Here is a 12,328-nt window from a genome sequence, read left to right on the forward strand (position 1 = left end):
GGACTTTAGGTTGGAAAGATTAATAAAAAGATTACAGGATCCTAGGTTTAGAAATGGAAAGGCCCAACCAATGTAGTAAAACATGTATTTTGCAAATGAAGAAAAGAAGACTAAGGCCAAAAGGAATTAACTGACTTGTTCAAGGGAATATAAGTAGGCAGCAGCATAGTTAGTATTTAAATTCACTTTCCTAATACCAAACTGAGGACTTTCCAGGATACTTCACTCTGCCTTGGTATTGGGACCATACCATAGAAGGCTTTAATGCCAAGCTAAGGCGTTTGGATGTTATTTTCTAAATCTAAACGCTGCCCACTTGGATTTAACATAATCCTATACAACTGTAGTTCATGCCAAATAAATTAGTGAATAAAAAAGTAATACACATACCTATTAACTAAAATCTGAGTTTTTTTTTCTTCCCTTGGCATAGCACGAGAGGAACCATGGCATTGTGTTACAAATGTATTCCCTTTCATAATGGCATTTAGTGACATGGTATCACTCCTAACTGCTAGCTGTATTAGTTCCTTATACCTCCATCTTGATTATTATATTACATTTAGAGGTTCAAAAGTATTCAAATGCATAAGTCACTCCCATTTCATATGGAGAATAAATTGTTACAAGGATGTCAATATATGATGTGACCAACTTAAACCTGCATTGTCATTCTACATATCATCTACGAAGGTTTGAAAATTATCTTTTTCTGGGTCTTATGTTAAAAAAACTATTCTAAATTTAAAAAATGACCAATTTAACATATTCAGCTATGTTAAATTATATTGTTGTGCAATTAGAAATTAAAAGTAGAAGAGATGTAACTTTCCCCCTTATAATCTCTGGTATCAATTATTAATTATAATTAGTTATCTAGAAGCAAAAAATATTTACTGAATTGGAAGCAATGTCAATTTCAAAACATGTGAACACATCATACAGGCATCCCAGTTTACAGAACAGATAAAATTCCAGTAAAATTTTATGAAGAATTATCTACAAAGAAAATCTTAGGTTTACATTTATTTCTATTATAAAATTGGAGGATGAATAGGAAAAAAAATGAAGTGACTGACTCAAACTGAAATATTTGATGAATAAGTAGACAAAATGTCAGTCAGCCCTGTAGTAGGAAGAAGTTTTAGGTTAATAGTGCATTCAAAGTTATAGCATGAATAAAAAGTTCACTTCTTTCTAGATCTTTCGCAAGTATTTTCCCATAGGATTCGTATCACTTTACAGATATTTCCTTAGAGCTCTGCTCTTTTCTTCTATCATTTGTATGAGCATAATACCGTATTTTATTACATCTATGAGATTCAGATGCTATACTATTCTTTGGCAGTAGAGGCTATAATCTAACATGCTCCAATCTAAAAATTCCAAGTTCACAGTGCCAGGCTGTACAAAAAAAAGAATCAATACTCATCAATTTGCTAAATTAAAAATTCTGTCTAATGTGTTTATTTTGAAAATGGAGTTCCTGTTAAAAGAAACGAAGGCTAAGGCCTGGGGGGAAAACCCATAAACTTTAAAAATGTGAAACTCTATGAAGCATCTGCTTAAGTCTTTCAAGTATAACTGCATTTTACCACAAATAATTTGGAAGGAGACACTCTAAAAGTACATTTAAAAAAGAATTCTAAATCAAGAATTTGTTCATTTTTTTCTTCTTGCAATTAGTCACACTAATCTTGGTTAAATATTCATAATTATTCAAAATTGCTATCTATCATTTAAAAGATTCCAATGAACTAACTGGTACAGCTAGGTGGTACAGTGGATAGAGTGCTGGGCCTGGAATCAGGGAGACTCATCTTCAGATACTTAGCTGTCACTTAAACCTGTTTGCCTCAGTTTTCCTCACATAGAAAATGAGCTGGAGAAGAAAATAGCAAGTAACTCCAATATCTTTGTCAAGAAAACCCCAAACAGGGTCACAAATAGTCAGACTGAAAAATGAACTAATAATGCCTTGTGGCAAATTATTGCAAATGTCAAATCAATACATCTATTTTCAGATGGGAAGCAACTTCCTATCTAATGATTTGTAGCCCTCATGAAGCAACATGATATATACTATACACACACACAAATAAATAAAAGAAAAGAACAAAGTTGAACCTATTAGTCCAAGTCCTGCACTATTCTACCCCAATTTAGATAAGAAACAGATTGCTATTTCATTTTGTCTAAATCTGAGGTTCTTAAAACTCTTTTTTTTAATATCATAGACCCTTTTGGCAGTCTGGTCAAGCCTGTGGATCTTTCTCAGGATAATGTTTTCAAGGGGTAGAATGCTGCAGGACTTTAACACTACCTACCTACCTTGATGTTATATTATCTCAAATGGGATGAATGCATTTATATATTGTTACATATCTTGGCAAGATACAATTATCTCTGAGCTTCCATTTCCTCATCTTTAAGATTGGGATAAATAGCACCTACTTCACAGTGATGTTGCGAGGATCAATCAATGAACAAGTTATTTATTAAGCATTATAACAAGAACTTATTAAACTGTATGCCAGATACTGCTAGGAGCTAGAGATAAAAAATAAATGAAAAACCAATGAAAATTCCTGGATTAAGAGACAATGAAATGATTCTCTTCCCTCACAGTTGAGATGTGCGGGAGAATACTATGACAGAATATTGTATATATAGTCACACACATATTGGACTTCTTCCTTATTTTTCTTTGGGAAGAGAGGGTTTGATCTGGAGGGGAGATAGGAAAGAGTTGATGTTAAGATGAAATATTAATAAAACATTTTTAAGACAATGCTGATACATTTTTGAAAAAAAAATTCTATCAAAGGGATATAAGGCATATTCCTAATAAGGAGATTATTGTGTCAAATGTATTCCCCCCATTTTGTGAATTACTATATACAGAATACCCTCAAAAAGTCTACTACCTTGTAATTCTACTACCAATGTATATATTCTTCAAAAATTTTTGTAATACTGCACTTCATCACTTTTATCAAACTTTGCTATCTATACATGTACTTAGGTTGCTTCAATGATCATCTCTCTATTAGTGTGGGCTGTCTTAATTTTTAAGTGATCATTTGCTATAGAATATTCCAGTAGAATACAAACTCCCTGAAGAAGAGAACAGTTTCACTTTTGTTTTTATAGCCAAAAATTTAGCTATCCTTGAATGTCAAAGCACAACCAAGAAAAATATAGCTTATGTTCTTGCCAAACAGTAATCAAAACTACAACTAAAATTTTAAAATAACTTTCATTAAACTTCAGACCATATGAATGTCAAATGTGTTAATTTGCTTCCCACATGTTTCTAACATAGCCAAGTTTATTTAATTATAAAAGTTATAGAATTACCAAGTATGGTACCATACTTGGCATAGTATGGTACCATACCAAGCATGGCAATAAGCAACATAAGAAATATTCTCCTTCTAAACTGTGGAAAATATAAAGCTGGGTAGGAGGAATAGCTAATAAGTTAGAAGATCAACAGTGGAACCGGTCCAGGGATTCCTCAATCTGGGGCCCCTATACTTCAACATAAATGTGAAAACTGTATTTCAATAGAATGGTTCCCTTTGTATCCCACATATTATACTTTTTTCCTTAAAAACATTATTCTGAAAAGGACCCATAGGCTTGACCAGACTGCCAAAAGGGTCTGTGATTAAAAAAAAGTTTAAGAACCTCAGGTCTAGACAAAATGAAACAGCAATTTGAATCACCAAAATTTAACAGAGAGATGTCCAGCATTTAGGTTTTAATAATCAACTGACAAATACAAATGAAAAGTTTGTATAAAATAAGTTACAGGGGCTTTAGTTGGCCAATAGCTCAAAAAGAACAAATCTAATCCAAAAACTGCTAATGCCAAATCATATTTGGGTCTCATAAAGATAGGTTTCTACGTATTTTAGGGGGTAAGGGTTGAGGGGAAGAATCAAACTACATAGAAAGTATTATATTAAATTCTTCACAGCACATTTTAAGAGTCTTATTCTCAATTTGCAAAGGTCACAAACAAACCTTGTTATATGAAGAACAGTTATATTTGAATGTCTCCCCCACCAAAAGGCTCTATATACATTAAAATACAGCAACACTTAACAAAGTAGCAAAGATATGGAAACAAAATGTCCAAAGATTGGAGGACCAGCTAAATTTTAACACAAGTAATGAAATATTATTGTGTTGTAAGAAGTATTTAATATGAATACAGAGAAGCATAGTTACTATGGGTCAGGATGCTGGCAGAATTGGACTGGCTTGAGTAAAACCTCATATTCTTACACCACCAACTAAAGTTGTTGTAAACCTCCCCAAAAATGTAAAATAGAGGCCATTTTAGTTAACTCTGCTTCTACGTAGACTGACCTAGGACTCAGCTGTGTAGCTGTGGACCCTTTGAACAAAGAATTCATAAAAGTAAGCTCTCTGAGAGAGAGAGACCCTAAGATCCCAGGTGAACTTCCTTGCAGGCTGCTTTTGTCTTTTTAGACTGCTTTTACCTAGGGAGCTACAGGATATACAAAAACCATTTTGACGTACCTAAATTAAAGAAATTTTGTGCTTTCACTAACAAATACAATGTGCCAGATGTGAAACCATGACTGGGAGACAGGGAAAAACTAATATGAACCAATGCAAAGTGAGAAAAGCAAAGTCAGGATAACAATATACCCAATGATTACAACAATGTAAATGGAAAGAAAAACAATCAGAAAGCAATCATAACTGAATTGTGAAATTATAGAGCACAAGCTTGGTTTCTAAGAAAAGGTCTGAGAAGACACCTTTCCCTAGGTCCTTTGATTAGCTGGGGTCCATGGGACACATCACATATTATGTCAGATTTTTTAAAAATGTGTGTAACTAGTTTTTTTTGGCACTTTTTTCCTCTTACAAAAATTCTTTGTCAGAAGGGATAGGAAATATAAGAAATGGGATAACAAAAGATATTAACAGTAATCTTTTTTTTCCTTCCAAATAATTAAAAAACCCCAACAAATTAAGGTAACAAATCTTTTAAGTTAAAATTACTTACTGTGGCTGGTAAAGAAAGAGATCAATAATGTTGTCTCGACCTTTTGGGTGGTTGAAGAATACAAATAGAGACCAATGAATCAGCCATGTTCTCTGCTGAAGGGATTGGAGTGGAGAACTGACAGACTGAAAGGATATAAAGGAAAGAACATGTGGGGGGAAAGCTTTCACACTTCACTTTTAGGAGAAAAAAGGCAAACAAAAAAGATACTGGATTTTTTAAAAAAAGAAACAGAGGGACACAATGGAATCGGTAAGATTTTATATAATATTCAGAATGATGACTTTCAGTTGTTTCAAAATCTGTGATCATCAAAGACAGTTGATTAATTATCTTGTAATAAAGTTGCAAAAGTAAACAACTATACTATATTTTTAACAAAATTTCAAAGCAAGAATTGTAATAAGCATTCCTTGAAATAGATTTTTCTGCATATTTAATAAGCATTTAATGCTGGAAGTATGTCTCTCAACACAAAGTGCACTAGCAACAGCAGTATTATAAAACTGAATTTCAGCCAAGAAACTAGTTTTAACTAGTTAACATTCTGCATTATACATATTTGGTATAACAAACACTACTCCAGCAATTGCCCAGTAGCTTCCTTATCAGATTAATGTAAAACATGAATACCTTGCCAAGAGACACTTAAAGGGGGAAAAAAAACACAAAGCAAAAATTACATTACTATCCTTAAAGACATTCAAGTAAAATTCTTAAATTCTTCGTACTATACTAATCGAAAATTCTGGTGGAAAAGGCATTAATTAACATTAATTGTAGCACTTCAAAAAAATTAACTCACATTATTATCTATGGTCTCTTTCAATCTTGTGAGGTCTTCCATGGCTGCATCCCAATTCTGCATTAAAATTTCAGATGCTAGTTTTCCCCACAGTGAACTCAAAGCATTTCTATCAGTTGAGGGGACCTGTTTAGGCAATTAAAGACAATTACATACTCACAACAATAGTGCACAAAGTGCCAGATAATGCAATGTTTTATATAGACATATAACCTTATATTTAGGAAAAAGAGTTGCTGATTTTACTGAAACTCATGGGTATTTTTGGTCCTTAATAGATCATACTTTATTTAATCTCTTTAAAAATTTTCACTTAACTTGATTTACTGAAAATATAGGTCTTTAATATTTAATCTAGATTAACATACATAGAAGTATTTCAAAGTGCTGGCAGAATAAAACAATATGCATTTTCATCTGGTAGAAAGGACCCTAAACTTGGGAGCCAGGAGGAGATCTGGACTTAAATCCTGTCTTTGACAAATACTAGCTCTGTAAAATTGGGTAAGTCAACTCTCTTGTCAATTTTTTGATGTGTAAAAATGGGGCTACCAACCTCATATGGTTATTATAAAACATGTGTATTCCGACCTTAAAGTGTTCTTTCTCCTCCCTTCATTATGTGGTCATTGTGGGGAGGGGGATTGGAAGGGGGAGTTGAAGTAGAAAGGACAACTGTTGGAACATTATGTATGGAATGTTGGCCTCATTTGATGTACTGGTTTTAGTGAACTGCTTTTTCTGCTCTTTTTATTCTAAGAGATGACTTTCTAGGTAGTGGATAGGGATGTGATGTATTTGGAAATGAAGGTGATATAAAACAAAAGGCAGCAATAAAAATTTAAGAAAAACCTTACTTAAAGTATTTAATTTGAGTAAAACTGCTGGAAAAGCCCTTAGTAATAATAATAGATGAAGATTCCACAAACTGTCAGATGTTTTGTTTCCTGAAGTACCTAAAAATTTCAGAAACAAGTGGGTCTGAAGGAGATAAAGGTAAACCTGAGACAAAAACTACTCTGTACTGAGGATGTGGGAGAACAAGTCCTCTGAATCCACATTAAAATCTAGGTAGAAGCCAGCTTTTCCCAAAGAGCATTTCTAACAAGTCAGTGAAGCAATGACCATGCTACCTAGTGGACATAAAAGAAATGTTTTAAGAAAGGCTTGAAAAACTTCCAAAACCCAAAGCCATTCTTTCTCCTCTTTTCTGGTACTGGTAATCTGTTTATCTGAATCCAGTTTCCCACAAGGATAGTCAAAAAGAATGTTGGGTTACTATTCACTTTCTATTGTTCAGATTTAGGGCTTGAAAGAACCTAGGACATCATCATCTTGTATGATCCCTTCATGCTACAAAGAAAATGAAAGTTACTGCTAGGAATCAAACCCAGGTCAAACCCAGCAAAAAGATACAGCCATCTAGAAAAATGCTTCCCTTCAAAGGCCAAAATGTTCAGGAAACATTTTCAAATGCTATAAGAGCCACTGTAGGAAGTGTTTTCCCCAAGGACACAGGCGAACCAAACCTACCATCTATTCTTAGAACAATAACACTTCTGTGCTCTGATGAAAGCAGGGCTAAAGGCAAAAGAAGGGTCGCTGAAATCTTGAATAACCAATCAAGGTAGACCAAGCACTAAGTTCCTACTCTAGAGATATTACATCACAAGATGTCATTTTCTTATGCCTTTTTTTCAGAAAATATGTTAGGTAAAGAATTTTATATAGAAATTTCCATATAGCTCCTAACTTACGCCCACTACAGAATTGATTCCTCAAACCTTTAGTGTTATGGTGTAAATAAATATATTGCCTTTTCTAACTTTCCTCAACAATTTCCAGTAATGAAGCCTGTCTCTGACAAAAAGAACTAACTCATGTTCCGGATATCATAAATTTTTGATTACTTGTTAAAAATACTGACATTTAATTAGTAGTTTAAATATTGAAACACACAATTCCATGAAACTCTTGTTTCAAATACTGACAGATAATTCAGCCTTTGTACTTTTTGGAAACATGATGATCTTCCAAAAGAAATTATTAATTGTATAGTATACACTTTAACAGAAAGGGACATTTGTCCTATGATCATTGAGTTCCACTAATAGAAACTTGCAATTATGCAAGATGTCTGTCTTCAACTCAAAATACTGGAGAGCAAAACTGAGTTTCTCATAAAAGGATGATACAAATTTATGACCAAGTTGGGACCTATTCCCTGTTACTAAGAAGTGACAATAAGGGGCATATTTTTATCCAAGTTATAGACTGAATCAGTAGTTTTTTTCAAAAATTTAAAAGAAAAATTTACTAATGCCTCAGGTATTAATGGGATACATTCAATCTTTCATTTGAAATAAGAAGACATTTCTCATGAAATGATAAGTCAATTCAAGTTTCATAAAATACACAGAGTTCTTTAATTTAATCAACTCTAGACATTCACTAATTCTTTTTCAAGTAAGGGTAATTCTAGAATCACACAGCTTTAATTTATACACCACAAATATGCAAGGTCAATTAAGGTGTCAAATTCTAATCTCGGTTCATAGTAACAATGGTTCTTTCATAGCTTATGTTTCCCTATCAATTTAAAAGAATCTTTGCCAACCAAAATTCCACACACACACACACACACACAGTCATTGCATCCCACTTCTATAATAAAAGAACACCAAAATTTTACATTTTCTGGCCTAAATCAATTTCCTAACAAAAGGGCAATATTTCAAGTAAACATAATGTTTTCAAATTCTATTTCCCACTCCCCCCAAAAGAGTAAAAGTCAATTATTTGTTTTTCCATCTCTAGCTTTCGTCAGCTATTTCTAATATGGTGGCAGGAAGGAATTAATTACATGCAAACTTACATTCTAAACTGCTATGTACTAACTCAAAGCATACTAATTGGAATTTTAATAGTAATGATCTAAGATAGTTTGAGTTGCAACACAGCATTAGATAAATGGTGTTCAATTTATTTAAATAGAAGACAGGTTTTTTCTTTTTAAAAATTGAATAAGAATCACTTTCAAATTGAGAGAAAACATTCAAGAACCTAAAACCCAGTAAGTAAATACTATAGGCAGAAATATATTTTGGGTTGCTTAATCAAGAAATTATGCTGTTAAACTAGAACATGCTTATAATGCTGGTATAAAAGTTTGTCAGTGAACTTCAGTATTTTTTTCTTTCAAAAGTTTCAACGTTCTACCTTGGCTAAGCTCCATGTCATTATATTTGGCTCTTCATACCATCCCGCTTTCAGAGATGGATATACTAGAACAGTTTCAACATCTAACTTTTTCAAAAGTTACCTTAAGTTTCCATGGGTTAGCAAAACAGCACAATTACTCACTTTCTAGCAACAATAAATTTACTGTGCTAAGACTCTAAGTAGATACTAAATCTTCATTCTCAAAATTCACTCTCAACATTAGCAAATGATAGGAATAACTAGCTCTTTTTATGTACTTGTAAGAATATCAGAGTTCTGATTTTATAATTCTGATTCAGGCTGTTTACATTTCCAAAGAAAACTAATCATACTATTTCATATTCTGCACAACATGCAAAGTAAGGCAGACTTAGTTTTCTAAAATAGAAAGACAGAAAGAAGAAAGGAAAGAACGCAAGAAAGGAAGAAAGCAAGTTATAAATTCAGCATGATCACAGACTGCCCTCAATTTAACTTCGAAAGTTACTCACCACTGACTGGGATTTAAGAATTCATTTACATATAGATTAATTAGAAGACATCATTTTTCTAGGTTTAGAGGGAATACTGAAATTAATTTTTAAACTATAAGACTAAGTTCTTAGGAGAGCTTATTTTATTTAAAAATAAAATGGCATCTATAGTCATATGAAAAAATGCTCTAAATCACTACTGATTAGAGAAATACAAATCAAAGCGACTCTGAGGTACCACATCACACCTATCAGATTGGCTAACATGATAAAACAGGAAAACTGGAACACTAATGCACTGCTAGTGCAGTTTTGTGAACTGATCCAACCATTTTGGAGGGCAGTTTGGAACTACGCCCAAAGGGCTATAAAAATGTGCACACCCTTTGATTCAGCAATACCACTTCTAGGGCTGTATCCCAAAGAGATCATAAAAATGGGAAAAGAACCCACACATACAAAAATACTTATAACAGCTCTTTCTGTGGTAGCAAAAACCTGGAAATTGAGGGGATGCCCATCAATTAGGGAATGGCTGAACAAGCTGTGGTATATAAATGTAATGGAATACTATTGTGCTATAAGAAATGATGGGCAAGCAGACTTGAGAAAAACCTGGAAAGACTTGTATGGACTGATGCTGAACGAAGTGAGCAAAACCAGGAGAACATTGTACACAGTAACAGCCACATTATTCAATGACTAACTTTGATAGACTTAGCTCTTCTCAACAATGCAAATTCTAAGACATCTCCAATGGAAACATGGTGGAAAGTGCTATCCACATCCAGAGAGGGAACTGTGGAGTCTGGATGCAGATCAAAGCAATATCTGCTCTTTTTTTCCCTTCTGTTTTGTTTTGTTTCTTCTTTCTTGTAGTTCCTCCTATTGCTTCTAATTCTTTATGGCATGACTAATGTGAAAATATGTTTAATAGGAATGTATATGTACAGCCTGTATCAGATTGCATGCTATCTTAGGGAGGGGGGAAGGGGAAAAATTGGGAACTAAATAGCTTATGAAGGCTAATGCCAAAAACTAAAAATAAATTAATTTTAAAAAATAAAAAGGCATAGAAATTTTTAAAGCATAGTTTAACAGTTTATTATGTGTGTCCTTCTTGACTCTCAGCCTCACTGCCAATTTGTTTGCTTATTCTGAAATCATAAGGATTAGGAGAGATTAATTTCTTAGATAATAAACAATGTTAGCAACTAAAAAAATACTTTCCTTTGTGGCAGTCTGGGTTAAAACTCTCATATAACAGAAAGAACAGGTCATTAGAAATTAGGAACACAAGTAATCTATAGCTGAAAGACAGTTTTATTGGATGAAGAAATATATTTCACAGTCCTTGAATTAATAAGAAAAATCCAAAAGCATTACTAGTACCTGCTAGGAATATGTTTATGTGCCCAGGGCAAAAATTTATACTAACTCAAAAACCAGAAAGAAAAAAGCACTGAATTCTTAGTTTATTTCCCTTGCAATAGTGAGCTACCTAAAAGCGTGAACAGGGCTAAGAATGAGTAGATGGAATAGAGCTGTGATTTTTTTGGTACAGGAAACTCCCTTTACCAAACTGGTTCACCTGTAACTTAGTCTTAGAAATTTGCCTAGAATACTAAGGGGTTAAGGGCAGGGTCACAAAGCTGTTACGTGTCAAATACAGGGCTTAAATCCAGGTTTTCCTGCTTCCAAGGTCAGTTCTATTTCTACATCACTCCTAAGGTTTGTAGATCTGGAGTATTTATTTACATAAAAACAGCTAGGTGTTGGTGTAAACAGAGCACTGGATCTGGAAGTTAGGCAAAATACTTACTAGCTGGTGAACTTAGGGAAGTCACTTAACCTAAGTTAACTTCTTCATCTGCAAATGGGGGTGATAATAGCACCTACCTCCAGGTTGTTGTGAGGATAAAATGTGACTGTAAATCACTTTAAAAACTTTAAAGTGTTATTATTATATCCATGAACCTAAATAAAGATGTAGAAAAACCATACTACCCCTCAATAGAAAGTCTTGGTTTTTCTCTCTTTGCACTATATGATATTCTCTCTAATAACAGTATTTAATTACAATGAGAAAAACTAGAATCACAGTAAAGTAAGATGACATACTTATACATGGGAATGATTCTTATTGTGATCAATCATGTTCACATGCCACAGAGCTAGAAGGAACCTTAAAGATTATCTAATTCAAACTCCTCATTTACAAATGACAAAAACATTACTTGGCCAAGTCCAAAAGAGTGCTAACTCAACACTCCACTACATTGTTGTCTCCCCTACTAGAGTTGAGAGGTCAACAGTGGCAGAGCTGAATCCAACCCAAATCTACTGCTGCCCCAAACAAAAGTTTTACTGTATATAATGATGCAAATATCCCTATGTATCTGGAAATATTGGCCTTTATCTACATTCTAACAACTGAGAATGAATAAAGTAGAAAGAGTAAATTTAAAACATTAAGGCAGAAAATAAACTGAAGTGAATTTCAGAAATTCCAGAAAACCCCCCATGATTACGCTATTTTGGGAAAAGCCAAAAAAGACATTTTACATAAGCAAATACTAAATTAAACAGGGAATAATAAAACCTGACACATGTTACCAATTTTAAAACATTATGAACTTGGTAACTACCAACAAAAACAAATAATAAGCACACAAAAGGAACAAAATCTCCCATAAAGCTCTTACAGCATTTAAAGAAATTAGAAATAAACAAATTAACAGACAAAACAAATAATTTTGTTTGCTCAGCCTTGTCAAG

General features: G+C 33.3%; 1 protein-coding gene across 1 annotated transcript in view; it reads right to left on the reverse strand.

The window, feature by feature from the left end:
- EIF3E (eukaryotic translation initiation factor 3 subunit E) overlaps positions 1-12,328 on the reverse strand; it is a 50,772-nt gene that overhangs the window by 19,838 nt on the left and 18,606 nt on the right. Inside the window, exons 6-7 of the mRNA XM_020970251.2 lie at positions 5,856-5,981; positions 5,051-5,175 (exon numbers count right to left, since the gene is read on the reverse strand). Of these exons, the coding sequence (XP_020825910.1) occupies positions 5,051-5,175; positions 5,856-5,981 (251 nt within the window). The remainder of the gene's footprint in view (positions 1-5,050; positions 5,176-5,855; positions 5,982-12,328) is intronic.

Source organism: Phascolarctos cinereus, unplaced genomic scaffold (genome assembly GCF_003287225.1).
Source record: "Phascolarctos cinereus isolate Bilbo 61053 unplaced genomic scaffold, phaCin_HiC Scaffold_4;HRSCAF=312, whole genome shotgun sequence".
NCBI lineage: Eukaryota > Metazoa > Chordata > Mammalia > Diprotodontia > Phascolarctidae > Phascolarctos > Phascolarctos cinereus.